Source organism: Haliotis asinina, chromosome 9, assembly GCF_037392515.1.
Source record: "Haliotis asinina isolate JCU_RB_2024 chromosome 9, JCU_Hal_asi_v2, whole genome shotgun sequence".
Taxonomy (NCBI): Eukaryota; Metazoa; Mollusca; class Gastropoda; order Lepetellida; family Haliotidae; genus Haliotis; species Haliotis asinina.
The window spans coordinates 9770227-9789249 of record NC_090288.1 but is presented as its reverse complement, the minus strand read 5'-3'; the positions used below and the strand labels follow the sequence as shown (position 1 = coordinate 9789249).

The window sequence follows — 19023 nt, the reverse complement described above, 5'->3', positions numbered from 1 at the left end:
AGTAAAACAAACTGTCATTTTTTATAAAGAGAGCAGAAGTTGCATTCTGGTGTCACAAAAAAACTTGACAGTCATTGTTACCAGATTCGTAAAGATATGGGTAAGAATTGGTCTTCAGCAACCCATGCTTGTCGTAACAGGCGAATAACAGGTCAGGCCAGGTGACTTTGGTTATCAGGTCATTGTATCCAAGTCGTGTAGATTGATGCTCATGCTGTTGATCACGGGATTATCTTGTCCAGATTTGAATATTTACAGACTGTTGCCATGAAGCAGAATATTATTGTTTACTGTCCTAAACAGCAAACCAAGAAACCAACATTGTTGCTGTTGTAATGTCTTAAACAGCTGTTTGACCTTGTACCTGTCCTTGACCTCCTGTCTTTTTAAAATATGACCATCCTATACCTGTTAACAAAGTACCTCATATCCTTGGAAACCTAGTGTGTATTGTTGGGAGTTCGGAATTCCGAGGGCTTCCTTTTCACTTCAATAGAGCAGACATCATAAACATGTATTGTTTCATTTGTCTTTGAGAGTATTTATACTCTACTGGGTGCAATCATCCACAGAAAAAGAGTGCAATGAAGTGTTGATGTCTTATTTACAATGTGTGAGAGGTATCAGTGGTTGAAACTGTGTTTGTGTTGAATGCATGCCCTGTTGGGAGGTGTTCTGGAGGGTGGATAGCATGAAACATACTGAATATCAAAAGAAACGTTAATTTAGGAAAAAAGGAATTCTCATGAGAGTTAAACTTTCATGTTTATATCCTCCATTTAAACACTTGACAATAAATCAGAGTTGTTTTTCTTCCGCTGTTCGGTGTATTTATCTGTTACCATGTGTCAAATTTCAGTGTTGGTATCCTTATTTGACTATTGTGTCCAAATGTACATCTATATGTGGCTTAAATAAGTGCAGACAATTATGTCCTGATTATTTCCAGGTGTGACCAGCCAGATTGATTACCAGTTCCACGCACACAGCCTGCCAGTGTACACATTTGCGTTAACACTAATTGTGTCTATGACATACTGAATGTTAGTCTAATCATCCGCCACAGAATTCAGTTCCTCTGAAGTGGATGGCTGTCTCATAACGTCCCAGGCAGTGTCTGCAATACCTTAATTTGCCAATTGGCCTGCAGGCTTTAAAATCTGCAGGCCCTGAAGGAAATCTGCAGGCCTATTTCGATAGATTCAAACCAATAAAAACAAAATTGACTCCATTGTACACGTTCACAATTAATGAACCCTGCGCATAGAGACTTTTATATTTGTCAAAGACTGGTGTTGACATTCCTATGTGCAAGGTGCTGAAATAACAAGGAGTGAAACTGTTATGATAAAATAAAGGATCATGGATGATTCCCGAACGTTATTAAAGAAAAATGTCAGTATTCCAGTTAAAAAGAAGACAGATAATTTACTGAATGTCACAAGGGCCTGCTATTATTTAGGACGCTGGTCCTTATACAATAGGCGCCTGGTCTCAGGAGAGGCGGTTAATTCGACCGCTGGGGCCAGCCCTAAGAATTCAGTAGACTTGCCAGAGTCTGTGACGGTCTTCGCGCTGGTCCAAGGTTCTGACTGGAGATACTGACCAAGGTTGGTTACTATGTCAGGCGGGCTCGGTTGGACCAGACTTCGCATGTACACATATACGCAATTACTTTGGCTTATTGTGTAAAAATACACGTGAGGATTAGTATAAAATATTTATTTTCTGTTCATTTGTGATCTTCGCCCCCAGTTTTCAAAGAGGTGTTTTATGATTATTGTTTGCGTACAAAGGTCGTGTCTCCTCTTCCCACAGACTGAGTGCGGCGTAAAGCTATACTCACTCTTCCCACACAGGTAACGTGTTACGTCCTGGGCTGGAAGATGGGAAGAGACTGATGGTCGTTTTGTTGGAATCATCTAGCAAAGGACTCGTGATTGCTGCAGGCTCAGCTGACATGCCTCTATATTTGAGCATTTGTGTGAGAGTGCCTGCCCTGGTGTGTGTGTTGTACTAGCCCGATTAACACACCCGTGAAAATCCGGGTAAGGACAAGTCTTCAGCAACGCTTCCCTGTCGTTGAAGGCAACTAACAGGGTCGGATGGTCAGCTCTCCTTGTCCAATTGCTAATACTTTTGATCACTGAATTATCTGCTCCACAGGGGCTGAAAACTGCCATCAAGGTATATACTGTCACTGGCAGGGTATTGGTACTACAGTAAAGCCCCTATGGTCTGCTCTACACTTGTTCATTTACGGACCGACGCCATGTAGCGAGATAATCCTGAGTGAAACAATAACCCAGCCACCCGGATTAAGACTCGGTTTTACAGTGCCAGCTACTTGAGATACCCTGACTCTGACAGCCTGTACTGAATCCGAACGTCCAGAGCAAGACAGGGTAAGTCGTGGTTTTCGCTCTCCGGGCAGAAGCTCTATACAACCTGGTTCCCTGGGTCTGTTGCGTCTGCGCTAACGCTCCAACACAGAGCGTTAACGCAGTCGCACCAGACCCAGGGAACCAGGCTGAAGCGAATCCACGGAGGTCTACACAATTGCTGGCACAGGCATGTTCACATACATCGAAACATTTTATGATCTGTAGCTTCAAAAAAAAAAAAAAAACAAAAAAAAACGAAAGAAACTCAGTTTTGATATGAAGAACGTTTCCTCACTTCGTCCGACTGATTCATGCTTACATGTTAAGAGGCGGTCCTGAATGACGACATGACAATAGACGTTTATTGGTTGATCTCAGCTGTGACGTGACAATATTTGTATTGCAGCTAATTCTTTTTAGGAACAATCATACTTTCCTTGAACCTTAGCAAATGCACTCACTCATGTTTGTATATGTACGTAAGTAAAAGTGTGCATTGCTGAGGATAAAGGCGCCGAAATGTGCTGAGATGAGGTGCGCCTTTTAGGAGCTCCTACAGGACCATTGCTGAACACCAACCAACCAAAGTGTCAAAGAAGAATTAATATTTTTACAAAATATCCATATACATTTAATATCAACTTCTACAAAGGCACATATATACACATGTAGTAATCCTTAGAGAGTGTTAAAATGTATTAATGTCAGTAATGAACATCTATGAATAATTAATATCCAATAACAATGGCATGATCATTTTGGCAGGAAATATGCACTTGACTTCCTTGTATCATAGTAACCAATCAAATGCTAGCATCACTTGTGTAAAGCTCATTCGACACATCTTGTATGTCCTATTCTGTTTTGGAATGCAGGTTGCGAAGAAATTCAACACTTTAGCATTATATTCAGTTCACAATATATTCATTGCTGCCAAATGCTGATCCCTTGTGATCGAACTTCATGACTTGAGCTGACACGTCCACGGACGTTAATAGAGAGGATTACATACATGACACTGGTTGTAAGACAAAGGCATGGCTGGGAATAACAAAGGGAAGTAATAAATATATACTCGACATTTACGTATATGATCACAATCCATTGTCATTTAAGAAAAGCAAGACAAGTCTCGGGCCTGTGAATACCACGACTCACTCTCGTCCCTGATTTTCGAGTGAAATACGTGTGTATATCCCATTTTACTAGTTACGGAGAGCGCGATAGGTGACGAACGTCATTCACGTCCAGAGCGTTGCTTGGGAAGCGACGTCTCCACCATATAATCATATTGGAGCCTAAATTCTCTCGCTGATGGGCACGAAACCAGTCTTATGACTTTTGAGAGATCATCTTCATTCCAATTTATGACTTCGTGATGAACAAATGAAAAATCATTTGGTAATCGAGGATGATGTTTCCGGAAGTCAATACAGCTGATTCGGTTTTCTAAAGGAAAGCATCTTGTGTGATTTCCTGGTTGTTGGCATGTCTGTCAACAAACACATCGGCAATGTCATTCTTTCCCATGTCACGCAGTGCTCGTTCCATGTACTTCACCCGGTCCCTCGTCTTCACGTCTGCCGTCAGCTCCTTCCATAACAGAAGACATTTCTCCGCAACAGATATGCGAAGCTTCTCGTTCTCTTCGGATACGCCGTCGTCGGTGATGGCGTAGATGCAGTTGACGATGGTTGTTGTGGGGATGTTGAGCATCATAGCCAGAACGATGCCGTTGAGGTTCTCCTGTCCAATATGGCGGGCCAACGTCACCAGACTTGAGTCGGTGAGAACCTCAACGTCCTTCTTAGGCGGGGTTGTATTGACTGAAACATGGAGAAGAAATACTTTATGAGTTAATGCGATTCAGTTTGTGAGTGAGTAATTTTTTACGCCGCTTCTAGCAATATTACGATGGGGGACACCAGAAATGAGCTTCCCACATTGTACCCACGTGGAGAATCGATCAGGGTCTTCGGCGTGACAAGCTAATGCTGAAACCACTGGGTTGCCACATCGCCCCACCGTTTGTGAGAGGATAAGTGAACGCAGTAAGTTTAACAATGCTTTCAACTAAACTCCAGATATTTCATACGGCGGGGAAAGTGAGGTTCAGTTCAGACTTTCATTTGGTGAAACGTACAGGGGTTGAGTAACAAAAAAACCCCTGAAGAGCAAGGATTAGAACGCACAACAACAGGTGCCCTTTCATGCCCAATATTTAGGCAGCTCTACACAGCAATTTGTGGTTAGGCGACCCATTACCCCTCCGAGTGCATGGGAGAAAAGTTTGGCTTAACATGGCTTTGAACAGTATTGCAGCTGTAATGTGACGTGTTTGATAAGCGTGGAATGTCTTAGACATTTCCCGATTTGGTGAAAAAAAAAACGCACGGGTATTGTGCCGACGAAACTTTGAACCAGAATCGGGATTTGAAACCATAATCATATGTTTCTGGTGAGTCGGCGGAGAATATCTAATAGATAATGTACAAATAATGCATTATGGCTTTAACAGTTCGGGTGTCAATGCTACCAGCAAATCAGAGTATCTTGATACACCTCATTTACATCAGACCCATGAAGGTTCGAGGTAGAATAGGCCTTCAGCAACCCATGCTTGCCATAAAAGGCGACTATGCTTGTGGTAAGAGGCGACTAAAGGGATCGGGTGGTCAGGTTCGCTGACGTGGCTGACATGTCATCGGTTCCCATTTGCAAAGATCGATGCTCATGCTGTCGCTTACTGGACTGTCTGGTCCAGACTCGACTATTTACAGACTGCCCCCATATAGCTGGAATATTGTAGAATGCGGCGTAAAACTAAACTCACTCATTCACTCATTTACACAAGATCACAAAGTCCAATTACTACGCTACTCCCGCGACTTGCAGTGATCGTATCGTGTATTGATTGCACATTTGATGAATCCATGCGCCATTGTGACGTCTTGCGATTTAATCGCTGCTTATTTCCGGCTAGAGTATGCTCTAAGTAACCTAGGTTTGCCCTTCGAGGTGAGAGAGTAACAGTGGGTGACCCGGTGGTTTATCATGGTAACCAGTGGGACAGGACATCACTCATGCCAATCACCGATCTCTCTGGAGCAGAATCGGTAGCTGAGAGAAATCTGAAAGTAGCTGGTATATTTCTGAGTGCGACGTAAAAATCGAAAGTAGACTTTAAGCTTTGTATTTAAGGAAGTACATGAGGCAGAGTACATGCAGTCTTCTACGCCGACACTTGGGCATTCAGGTCACCTATGTGTCACTTGTCACGTCACCTATAGTGCTGGTTTCATGCCACCTGGAGTCCATTGGTCTAGCTTTACGTCACCTATCGTGCTGGTTTCACGTCACCTGGAGCCATGAGGTCTAGCTTTACGTCACCTATAGTTCTGGTTTCACGTCACCTGAAGTCCAATGGTTTAGCTTTACGTTACTGATAGTGCTGGTTTCACGTCACCTGGAGCCCTGAGATCTAGCTTTGCGTCACCTATAGTACTGGTTTCACGTCACCTGGAGCCATGAGGTCTAGCTTTACATAACTCACAGTGCTGGTTTCACGTCACCTACAGTTTTACACAAAAATCAAGAAAACACCTTACATCTTACTGAACGCTTCCCAGGTTTGGTCCTTGCTTCCATTGTATCCGAGTAAACGTTGATCCAAACGCAAAAATGAACTCCAAGACCGTGTCTGCCCCAAACACAACACTGTTCAAACAGCGGCGCCTTATTAAAAATCCAAAAGTCCCAACACGTCTGTCCTCTTAATGCAGAGGGAAAGCTTATAAGTACTCCTTACTGAATATCGAAACAGTCTCGACCACCTTCTTCAACTAAAGTGCCACACGTTTTGTTTAAGAGCTTATTGAAAGTCGAACGCGGAATCACAAATAATTACTGGTTGACCTGCCACAATGGACTCGTCCAGTCTTTATTACCTCTGCCATAATCTCACCACGCACATAAAAGCAGAGAAGTGCAATTATCAGCATTATTGCTGCCAGTTGTTGATTAATTGGCCTCTCAGCCATAAACTCTATTGACTTGTGGGCAGCGTTCTAAAGGTTGAGTGGATATAATCGGCGCTTTTGTTATCGGTTATTACAAGGTAAAAATGCAAGGTAAATAAATCAGTGCTTCGCCGATTGGGTGACAACGATACATAACGTGTTTGTAAATCACAGTGTCATGTGCCCAGCTCCACACATACAGATCTATTGTTGTGTTTGGGTATCTCTTGACGCTTTTAGTCAGGTAGAGAGGGTCGCGTTTCGGGCCAGGTAAGCGAGCGAAGGCTTGATTACAGGTGGGAAGGACGCCTGGTAATAGAGTCCACAATCATGGTGGGGTGATCGAGCTGACTGCATCTATGGTTATTTCCGATCACATGAACTTCATCCCAAATACATGTAATTGTCATTAGTTTCTTGTTGATCCGTTAGTTTTACCATGGAGCATATGTCAAACAGTGCACCAGTAACCTGGGACGCCAGAGATTCTACTACAGAGGGATAGGCGATACGTTCAAGATTATTGCACTTGTGTGTGTAAGGCTGACTTTACTAGTGTGGGCTAATTCCTGTTTTATTGTGCAGGAGGGTTGAAACACCATGTTGTTGATACCCTCAAAGACACGTGGCACCGGCTCCAAACAGGCAAACCTTTGTTTTATTCCATTAATGCCGAACAATAGAAAGAAACCCCCCAAACAAGTACCATGTTTTCAAATATTTTTGGCATGGCTGCCCCGAAGAAACAATTATTTTAGCTAACAAAGCCTGTTGTGCAGGATATGGGCGTCTATCACTTAGACACGTTTTAACGCCGTACTTTACAATGCTCCAGAACAGTGGCCTGTATAACCTAGACTGGGTTAGACCACCCAGTGATTGATGTTAGGAACAGCATCACCCCCACCCCACCCACCCCCATACATGGGGTACAATAATAATTATTAGTAACGATGCGTATCGCTATATCTTGGAACGATACGATAAGATTCGATGCACATCACGATATGCTCACTTAAATTATTTTCTTAAGAAAAGTATGTTTTGATATCAAGTGACAGTGTAAATTTTGAAATAACCGTGCACAGTGGCCAAAGCGATCACCAATTACGTCGCAGAGTTCGATACCTCACATGGGCAACCGTTTTCCTCCTTGATATTGCTGGGGTATTGCTAATAGTAGAACCATATTCACCCACTCGCATCTCGCAACTCTTTGCAGATTGATTAAATATGGTTTCCGGAATCTGTGGGTTGTCAGTTCGAATCTCATTTTCACCCTAATTGTGGTTAATGGCTTATCAGCACTCTGATTTTAATTAAGTTTCATGAACATAGGGAAGGTCTACAGTCTCATTAAAAATCAAACCTTTAACTCGTATTTAGGTTTAGACCTATTGCAGTAAAGGGGCCATTTAATATAAGACTGCTGATCAAGAGTTATCTAGACCGTTTCTTTAGCAAGGGTCTGTAAAATATCAAACCAGATAATCTGCTGACTGACATCATCAGCATCGGGGAAGACATGGCATGACATGGCATGACACCAATTTACTGCGCCACCGACCTGACCTCTTTATTTATCAAAACAACCGGTTGTTGGGGACACCGAACCGCAGTTACAACTAGTGTGAATTCATCTGATATGAAAAGAGTGAAACCATCAGTCCACTCGATCCTGTCCTTATCCCTTTGACGGTGAAGATAACACTGGTCAGTTCTGTGTTAAGACACAATTTCAACAATAGAAACAAACAACCACCTGAATAAAGGAATAGTTATTGTCTGTAGCCCATAGTCTGTTCGAGGGCATTCAATTTCAGTTCAAAACAAACCATGAATATTCATAGCCTATTTCTTCAAATGAATACACAGCGTTCATCATACTGTTGGGTTACTGAATCATGGCAATCTATCTATATGAGCATAACGAATAAACAGAAAAACAATCCGAAATTGACGGATCCATCCATCCATCCATCTATCTATCTATCTATCTATCTATCTATCTACCTGTCTGTCTGTCTGTCTACACACACACACACACACACACACACACACACACACACACACACACACACACATGCCTTGATATTTTCGACTAATACCATCTACATGTATTCACACACAACTGTTTACGTTTCAAGCTCAAGCGATATGCACACACACCATTGTAACCCGTCTTCGAAATGTCCACGCACATATCGAGGAAACCCGGATCGATATGAGAGTGCAATCGATTATCACATAGGGCTGCCGTGAACTAATTGACAGCGAGATCCCAGTGGAGTAGAACAATATGGCCTAGCCCGGTAACTTGACAAATCAAGTCTTCAACACTTCAACGTTGACAACACGTATTTCACTCGTATATCACAAGAGACCAGTAGCGTTTCCATGCACGTCAGCAGCGATTTTTTTTCTGTTAGGCCTACCTGTATAAAATACCTTGCAAAAATAAATTCTCTATCCTTGGGTGTAAATATGTTTGGACGTTCCGATGTCATATTTCTACATTATAAACCCACCTTCCTCTGCCATTGTGTCGTGTGGTCGAAGGACAATGATCTTTCGTTACCAATTTTGTCGTAAACACCTCCGGGCTCGCGTTAATTCTCGTGCAGCTGACCTCGGTGCTTAGCAACGTGTACATAGTTACGGGGTTCAAGGGTTACGGCTGCTCGCTGTTATTGTGTCGCGCACTTAATCCACGCGTAAGGATCTGTCGTGTGCAGCTTTTATTCAACGTTATAATACCTGCTCTGCATACCACCACCACCCACACACACCACCCCACCTCCCATTGATAAATGTTCTCGAAACTATATCTATTGATTATTTGTTAACAATAACAAACGTATTTATACAGGATAAAAACACATGGCTATATTAATTTATATGAAAATGATAAATATTACTGGCAATAAAAATAGTTAACAATAATAACGAGTTTTTGTCAGATGATTCATGCTGCTTAGTGCTGAAGCTGTCATAATTAATATTCTATATTAACTCAATCTTTCAATTTATACATTCCTAATTTATAACTATTTAGAGTATGATTTTAAGAATAGCCAGACTTCGTCGGATCTCATTACCGTAATTTGTCGAATTTTATTTACATCCATACGATCGAATTGAAAGAAAACCCACCGGGCATATTTCAAGGAGAAATAGCAGCTCGAGAAGATTTGGATGACGAAATTCAAAAATAGTGTTGCTGTGTTAATACATACGAAGTGTATTTCCTCCTTATTTTGAGCGTTTGAGCGTTTATATGGTCAAAGGGAGTTAACTCGAGATGTTAACGTATTCTGATAGGTTGCAGCATTACGATGTCATGTACGTACATGTAGTTGAAACGCTGCTACCTCTCCGGTTAGAATCACAACACTGGGGGTATTTGTAAAGCATGTTCTCCTGACTCTCGTCAGGATATTGCTGGACAAATACTAAAGGCGGCATTAAACAATATCATGATTACTGGAATATTTCAGTCGGTCACACAACTGATCGTTTCAATCAAACGTCTTCTATAGTCACAGATGCAACAGGTTTCAACAATATTTTTGTCAACTTGGATTGTATTAATTTCAAAACCAAATTCAGAAAAATATAATAAACATTAAGCGTAGTTCATATGGTTTAACAGTATTAAACTGATGGTGAAATAACCCATTGGTTGAATGTGGCCATGTGTACTGTGTGAAATGAAATTACTGCAGTTTTTCTGTCACATGTATAAAGTATACAGTCTCGCCTAAAACCTGTAGCAAAACACCAAGTTTCGTTGGTTTAGCCAGTGTCATGTCGGCCTACGCAGAGGAAGTTAATTACTTGTAGAACTTTAATACATGCTTTATATTTTGTCTTTATCGTTGAGGAATACTTACATAAACAAATGTCAAACACGGTGCAGGTGTTCACTAGCATAGTCACGTGGTGTATCGCAGTTTCGAACACGACCAATCAGAGCTCCCTTCCGTTGCAGGAGTTCCTAGCGCGTTATTTACAGACTCATTGAAGGGAAGCAGACGTTACGTACATTGAATAACTGTCAATTTTTAGGCGATAATCTAAGTCTAGACTGAAGAGTATAGAATAAGCAAAGCATAGTAAGTATTTGAAAATTGATCTATTCGATCTATGAATGCAGTTTTCGAAGAAAAGAGGGTTGACTTTTTGGCATGCGGTCGGAGCGTTATGAGCGAGATGAGCCATTGTGTACGTTACTGTGTCTCACACTCGTTGATAAGGGCAAACATATCCTCGGCAATCCCCGGATATTTGTTACTTTATCAACTCGTGTTGATATTTGATATCAGTAGACACTTGGGTGAGATTCACAATGTATTTGCCACTATGGAGCTTTAATCTCAACTAGAACGGAATGGTAAATAATCACATCACGCTTTGTGCTGAGAAAGCGTGAAGCTTGACTAACAGCTAGTCTCTGAAATGAACATACTTTACTGAAAAAAACGTTCATAGTGAAAAAATAATATAATGAAATGGAGCCCTGAGACTTTCTTCATTTTCAGAAGCTATGGAAATATAGACTTGCCACACTTTCTATACTTGCGTGGGCTTTCTTGGATATTTATACTTCGGGGTCTGTACGGCAGACTAGCGTGAAGCGAGAGACGCCCAGGTAAAACATCAACTCGATATGCCGTTCAAAACGAAAACCACACTTGAGTTATTGATACACACAAGGGAGTTATTGATACACAAAGAGGAAGATGATCAACCTACGTGAATGCTGGCACATCACCGGATACTTTGGCAGGTGATTTAGGATGGCATTTAAAATTAATGATTAATGTTATGAACGATGTTGCGACAACCATGCATCAACTTGCTATCGTGTAGTTTGTGAAGGTCTGCGTGTTGTCATGTCCAGGAAGGATAATGTTTAGTGCTGACATTATTTAAATCAGTTCAGAAATATGTAGTGCACATACTTACATACTTCAATTATGAAATATATGCCCCAATATGTTTGACACCTTTTCAACCCATGGCTTTTGATATATTGTGTGAAGAACGTGCTTTACATGTTTATTCCAGTATGCTGGGGTATGATCGCCCACACAATTATAATTTTCACTTAAATTCATGTGGTGCTTAACTAATGCCCATGCGTGTATTATAAGACTTGACAGGAGCCTCAATATATATTTAACACGGTATTGGCGCTGGGTTTGCAGAGGCGTGCAATAGTAAGGAACTAATTAAACCAATATGCATATCAAATTAAACTGATTTTCCCTGAGGAATTATTCGATAAGCTCTTTAACAAGAATCACTGGACTGTTTTCGAATAAGGAACGATAAGTACCAAAAATCAATAAGTTTGAATATACAGTTTCGAAGAACACTGCCTAGACTGGTTTGCGTATCGATATTCTTTAACTAGTAAGATATTAGTTTTACGCACGGCTGCACCTGTCTTAAATACATCGTAATATGAATTACTTAGGACGCACTGTTTAGTTGACTTTCGAAATTGCCCAATGTAACTAATGAGACACAAGTGCCATTAACATTTAAGAAGCATCAGAGCTAGTCGTGAAGAAGTAGCATGGAGCTGTGCCAGACGGTGATTGCAATAGGGGTTATACTAGGAGCCAATGGCCGTAAGTAATTATCACTAACTCTGCATTAAACGTGATATACGATGTGTATACACTAACAAATATTTTCTTTACTACTAGGCAAATTATTTGCTCCTTGTTTTAAGGTGGATGTATGTTTTATTAGATGATTGTTTTTCACTTTACATTATTACAATAGTCCGAATAATGTTCTTTTGTAAATAGATGGACATGAATAAGAACACAATAACAACGTTTTCTGTAGATTTGACGACGAAGCATTCAGTTGTTCAGCAGTTGTACCCTTATACTTGGAGGTCTAGTGGTCATGATATCCTCTGTGCCTACAATTATTTTAAAAGCCATGACGACATGCTGTCAATTATTTCCACTTACTTTAACGATACGTTGTAATGTTTTCGTGAACAGTCTGTGAACAGTAAAGCCTTGTTTAGATTTTTATAACCGAGCTTAGTTAAACGCTTTGAACCTGCTTCTGTTCTATGAGAGTGTAAGTAATAACATACACGGGGTTAAGTTTAGACTAGGCATTTTTGTTGCTTTGATCCGCAAAAAGGTTTATGGTGGTTGAAACGACACTAAAAAATACAGGAATATCGCTTCAAATAGAAACTGAAAAGCAGATTTGTCATCTTGCTGAAAATGAATGTTCTTGTGATTTTGTGGTTTCGAAACCTTGTGCTCCATTATGAAAATACATGTACCAGGTGATACTTGATTATGACATGCAACAAAATGAATATAAGCATATTGTTCACGATGTGAAATTGACAGACTATATTGTTCCTCGTGAATGAGTGAGTAAGTCGCTTTTAGCAATATTCAAGCAGCACCATGGCGAGTACATGAGATGCACCCTGTCAGATGGATCTTTGCATGTCACAACCCTGAACTTAGAGCGTTCACAACCAAAAGCTAAATATGTACAGAAAGGGGCCTTTACTGTTGAAATATTACGGAAAGCCACTGCTGTATAACGTTTCCCTTTCCTTTGGTTCAGAAGATAAATCTATGTCTGCCCACTGTGCTGGAAAAACAGAAATGGCCGAAAGACCGCCTGGTAACCAATTGAATATTCACAGTGATGTCTCTTCATATTTATACTTCGAAAATCGTGTGGTCAGATTATGTGCTACTTGAAACTCTGTTTCAGCCGTCTGGACAAGTGGTGGGGAAGAATATGTCCTTGTGTCCCTTGGGAGTCACGGCGTTGCGATCAAACCATTCGATATATCTGTGACTACGCGTTCAGTAAACTCGACGTCAGCGTCAGTGACAACCACGTGGGATCTCACCTTGTCTAAGAACATCAGCGTGAGTGCGTCCCAGGGACACTTGTTTTCTTATGGAATGGACGGGGTTCTTCAGGGCAGCTCGTCCAGAGGGAACACTGTTCATATTCAGACACAGGATCAACTTGACGTTTCTGTAATCAGCAGGTTTACCTACTCGGATGGAGCTTACCTTGGCCTACCTGTTGAGAGTCTAGGTCAAGTCTGTTTCATTCTAACGCCAGATGACTGTTCAGGCAACTGTCACATCGCCTTTGCTGCAACGGAAGACAACACGACGGTGTACCTCACCCTAGGGGGCATAACCACAAACTGGGAGCATGTACCAGGAATGACGTCACTTAATCAGACATTTACCTTTCAGCTCGACAAACACGAAAGCTTTAAGGTTAGCAGCGTGTCTGATATTTCCGGTACGCGCGTGTGGTCCGATAAACCTGTCGCAGTATTTTCCGGAAGTGCTGGATTAAGGGGAGACCACTATGACACTATTGTAGAGCAGCTTCCGTCATCTGATCACTACGGTCGGACCTTCTACACCATCCCAACACCGAACCAACGGTCAAAATATGGCATTTATAAGGTTATAACTTCCGAGGGCAACACCACCGTTTCAGTCGGTAGTCATGAGGCTGTCCTACCTTACCCTGGATCTTTCGCCACCGCCACCCTGCCAACCGATGCCTTTCTTAAAATCACCAGCAACCAGCCCCTGATGGTGATGAAGATCGTCAAGAGGAACACCAGTGTCACTCAAGGACAAGACGAGTGCATGTCTCTCGTACTCTCAGGGAATCAGTATATTTCTAGCACGTCCTTCTTTTCACACAGTGACTACAACAACCATGTCTCCATCGTCATTAACGTCACCCACAAAGACGAACTTCTTCTGGACGGGATTCCGCTTCCTGGTATGACCAACTGGACACTGAGCGACGATCGCGAGATGACCCTGGGGGTGTTGCATGTGGGTAACGGCAGTCATACCCTCGCTGCAGGTGCCCCTGGGGTCAAGTTTGCTGCCTACCTGCACGGTGTCAGTATCAACACAAACGCAACCGTATGCATGCCGCTAGGAATCGCCCTTTCTGTCAGTAGATGGGTAAGTTGGTAAAACAGTATATACGAGGTTTCCTTTGGTTAAAATCCTGGTTCGGATCAACAGTGATATGACTGATATAGTAGTAAGGTTAAACTAAAGACCTCGTTTGTGGCGAAAACAAATATGTCCGAGAATCGTGTTTTGCTAGGTGGACACGTAAACTGGATACCGCCACTATCCGAGATATCTCTTCTTAGAATAATAAAGGGTCTTAAAGACATCCACATCGGTTATCCTACATGAAGACATAGCATTGTAAAACGGTCTAAACAATGTACGTTATTGTGGATGTAGGCATAACATCGTCGCAATCTTTATACTTCGAGGCACAGGCAAACTATAGCGCAAATGGGTTGCGCAACAAAGAGAAAATGACCAGTCTTCTTACATGCGAGCCAAGCGAGCAAAGGTTTAGCAACGTACTTTCCTCGCTTCGGTTCGAAAACTATACTCACGTCCCCCAAAAACCTTGATACCCGCTAAACTATTGATCGTGTGCGCATTATTGGCACAATGCCACTGAAACCTTATGTATCATGAACCGGCATCTATTGACCCAAAAATTACAAACTCTTATGGCGTTGCAACGACAGTTAATGATGATGTGACGTAATCGTTAAAGAGAGGGTGAAAATCGAAATGTACATGGTAAAATGTACACAGACTTCAATCACACAAAAGCTCTCAGACTGGTTTAAGTGAATGTCAGTAATGGGTGTGTCCTCCCTGTGCCTGGATGCAAACACACGCCTGCGCATTGATGACGTCAGCCGTCTGATGACGTTGTTAGGGATTCTCTGCCACTCCTATCTGAGCGCTTGAATCAGCTGTTGACGGGTTTGTGGAGGTGCTTGACGCTGCCTGATACGACGATCCAGGTGGTCCCACAGGTGCTCGATCGGAGACGTGTCAGGAGAACGTGGAGGCCAAGGCAGAACGTTGACGTTATTGCGATTTAGGAAGTCCTGAACAACTCGAGCAACATGGGGCCTGACGTTGTCATGTTGAAGTAGAGTGTCTCGCTGCTTTTGACGGAGGATAGGAAGACCTACTGGCCTCAAAACCTGGTCAATGTAGCGTTGTCCAGTCAGGTTCTGATCAAAGACAACGAGTCTAGTGGTCTGATCTCTCATTATGCTTCCCCAGATCACAACACTTTCTCCGCCGAAAGGTTCAGTTTCCTAAATGCAGCAAGGAGCCATTCTTTCACCCGCTCTGCGGTAAACTCGTCTCCTGCCATCGTTCTGGAACAGATTGAACCTGCTCTCGTCCGAGAAGAGTGCCCTCCGCCAGTCACGAATCTGCCAACGTCGTACTTGACGTGCCCAACGTTGTCTCTGCTGCCGATGTGCAAAGGTTAGCAACTTTCCTCTGTAGGGTCGGTAGTTCCTGATGTCAAACGAACGAAGACGTCTAGCCACGGTCTGTCGATTGAGGCGACGACCTAACGCTGTCGCTGCTGTTGACGTTGCCGTCAGGAAGCGGTTACGTAGATGAAGAATACGGATATACCGGTCTTCCTGTGCGGTTGCGATTCGTGGTCTCCCTGATCTGGGATGGTCCCTTGTTTGGCCAGTCTTCTACCAATAGCGACGACAGATAAGACAAATTAACTCCAACAGGTTGATGATAAAATTAGGCAATGTGATATTTCTTTCTAATTTCTGCTTATTCTAGTTCCGTCACTCCGTTCAACCGGAAGCTGGGAGGGGTAATGGAGGCGAAGAACGATCTGAATACCCGAGTGGCGCTTAAAATGTTGAATAAAACATAAGTAATGAGTAATGAGTAATGACTAAACATGGGGTAAGAAAAGTGAGAGCACAGCCAAGCGAGGAAAAGAAGTGTACCTTAGATGGTGGCGATATTTCATTTTAACATGAAAAATATTTTTCGATCCGAAGCGAGGAAAGTAAGCTGCCAACCTTTGCTCGTTTCGGTCGCATATAAGAAGACTTGTCATACTCTCTATGCTGCGCAAACCCATTTGCGGTACAGTTTGCCTGACTTATAATGAGTGCTCTATACTCCATAAAATGTACAGTGACTACTCTAATTATTCACTATTTTGTCTGGTCCAGGCTGAAATAATCATGGGCTGTACTGATATAGCTGGCTGCCGCGTTAGCAAATGCATAAAAACGAGTAAGCATGATTTACAATAAGTACTTGAAGATGCTAATTCTGGACCACTATTAAAATACGAAAAATTGGCCATTTAAAGATTACACATAAAGTACTATCTTATCTATTCGCAATACTATTGCTCTGTCTCTCTTTGCATCTCTAGCCGCCTCCCTGCACGTGCAGCACGCTGTGTTTTGAGGAGGATACTGTCAACCGTACGATAACCCCTGAGCTTATCGCCAATCTCACCGAAGGGATCCGACAGAATCTGACTGTAGAGCGACTGCGCCTGTCTGCGTCTATCCGGAAGAAGCAGGGTGCGAGAGACAGTCGGCCATCTGCGCAAGGTATGGGGTCTGTCAGTGTGCTCTTCATCGTTGTTCTCATAGCCAGCGTGCTGATGTTTGACATCACGGGGATGTTTATCGGCTCCACGTATGTATTTCCAAAGAAGAGAATGAGATCGAAACTGAGACAGAAACCCAAGAAACAGGAGGAAGACACCGACCTCGTCTCCATGGAAGACACCGATGTCGTCTCCATGCAAGACACCGACCTCGTCTCCAAGGAAGACACCGATGTCGTCTCCATGCAAGACACCGACCTCGTCTCCAAGGAAGACACCAATGTCGTCTCCATGCAAGACACCGACCTCGTCTCCAAGGAAGACACTGATGTCGTCTCCAAGTTACAAACAATTACTCATCATCAGTGAATAGGGTTTCGTTGCACCTTTCTCGCTACGCCAGTCGTAAGATGGTAATATCACTGTGTACAACCGCACCCTGGATTGCTGTAGTCAGAAGATTACATTCCCGCAACATGTCGAACATTCAGGTCTGTGGTTCGAGCCAGGGCATTTTCTTAAGGAGGGGTGGGGGTTGGGTGGGGGTTGGGGTAACTCTACCAAGTAAACTAGTGTGGCTCTACGCCGTGTTTTACAAAATATCATGACGAGGCACATCAGAAATGGACCTCACACGTAGTGCCCATATGGAGAATCGAACCCGGGTCTTTGGCGTGACGAACGAACGCTTTAGCCACAAGATTACCCCAGGCGTGACCAACATCATTCAATCAGTTTCTGCACGAGTAATATGACGATGCAGATTGACTCAACTACGCACTACGCATTCCCGCACATATATAATATATGTTTTATCCTCCATATGCCACCGTAAACCGTCTTCTACTGTATTTTGTACACAAATGCAAACACCATTAGAAACTGCTTTGGTCCGACTTGACGCCGGTTACCCTCCGTTTCCGTTTCTGACGGGTTATATTCAAACCCAAAGAACGCAGACAGTTTCACAACACCAGTCAAATATGCAACTGATTTTACTCCGAGTAATCGATAATTGTGTTAAAGATGAAATTAATCACAACCAAACTACGCGTCCAACCCATCCTCACCATGAGCATCTAGAGACCTCGACTAAACCGCTCCAGGAAACACGAGCTATCCATCACCCATTGTACCCAATGCCGCGTCGGTTATACAGCTAAGCCTTTGAAATATTCAGACATATCGACAGCTGGCCAGTTATTGAGTGTAAATGGTCATCTTGACATTTCTTTCCAAGCTGACGCAATAATTGATCTGAAAATGTTTCCGAAGCAATCACCAGAGGATCGATAGTAGAAATAATACTTCTTTACTGTTTTATTATTAACGTTAACTGAGTATCGTTTTGGTGAATGGTTTTGTACGCGATCTGCAACACAATATCATATATCTATGTTTTCTTTATGAAGAGGTAACTGCGCACTTTCTGACAACGAATGGCCTCAACACACCGTTAGGCACACCATTTTTAACGCATATTGGGTATCTCTGCATTAAAATTATTAGATGATCACAGTGGATTATATATATTTTAGGGGATCAGCACGAATGTACGTGAGGGTACGTCATTTTAGCAATGGTCCAGTCTGATCCAGGCAAGCTAATGGTTGACAGTATGTGAGATTATCAGTGTCACCACTGTGGGTTCACGTTATAATATATCCATCTCAGATTGCAAATAAAATTTTACCACATCTCACCTGCAGTTTTGTTTTCATCGTGATAGAGAGATATACGCGGAATTGAATTTTCAAATAAGCATGCACTAGAATATGAAGTGATTTCCTACCCAAAAGTATCTGTAAAATTATTCGGCTCGATGAAAAAGTGAGCGAGGCATAAACGAGAGCAATATCACGGACAGAACCGGACTCGATTCTCCACGAGTAAACGCCGGAAGCATATTTATGCTGTATTCCTCTGAGACATTGCTGAATTACAGCTGTAACTGGCGTGATCTAATTCTCAGTCATTCCAAAAGATCCCGTTCAAATTTACCGTATGAAATAATTGTCCACTTTTTCATTATCTTGATTGTGACATTATTTTGCCAATGTAGTTCTTACGATGTAAAACATAATCGGTGTTCAAATAGCCTCCAAACAATTGTACGTTAGTTGTTTCGGTGGCAC

General features: G+C 42.4%; 2 protein-coding genes across 3 annotated transcripts; one reads left to right on the top strand and one right to left on the bottom strand.

Annotated features, from left to right (window-relative positions):
- Positions 1 to 2991: 2991 nt before the first annotated feature.
- On the bottom strand, positions 2992 to 9052 carry LOC137296124 (uncharacterized). Of its 2 annotated transcripts, none has more exons than XM_067827821.1 (2): positions 8932 to 9052; positions 2992 to 4210 (listed from the first exon to the last, which is right to left on the bottom strand). In XM_067827821.1, exons 1-2 carry the CDS (start codon positions 8942 to 8944, stop codon positions 3834 to 3836), a joined length of 390 nt encoding a protein of 129 aa, XP_067683922.1. In that variant the 5' UTR covers positions 8945 to 9052; the 3' UTR covers positions 2992 to 3833. The 2 variants fall into 2 exon arrangements, with proteins under 2 accessions (XP_067683922.1, XP_067683921.1); XM_067827820.1 differs by lacking the exon at positions 8932 to 9052 and adding an exon at positions 5993 to 6309.
- Positions 9053 to 11941: 2889 nt separating this feature from the next.
- On the top strand, positions 11942 to 18590 carry LOC137296495 (uncharacterized). The gene is made up of 3 exons (XM_067828283.1): positions 11942 to 12042; positions 13175 to 14415; positions 16706 to 18590. Exons 1-3 carry the CDS (start codon positions 11988 to 11990, stop codon positions 17255 to 17257), a joined length of 1848 nt encoding a protein of 615 aa, XP_067684384.1. The 5' UTR covers positions 11942 to 11987; the 3' UTR covers positions 17258 to 18590.
- Positions 18591 to 19023: the final 433 nt, after the last annotated feature.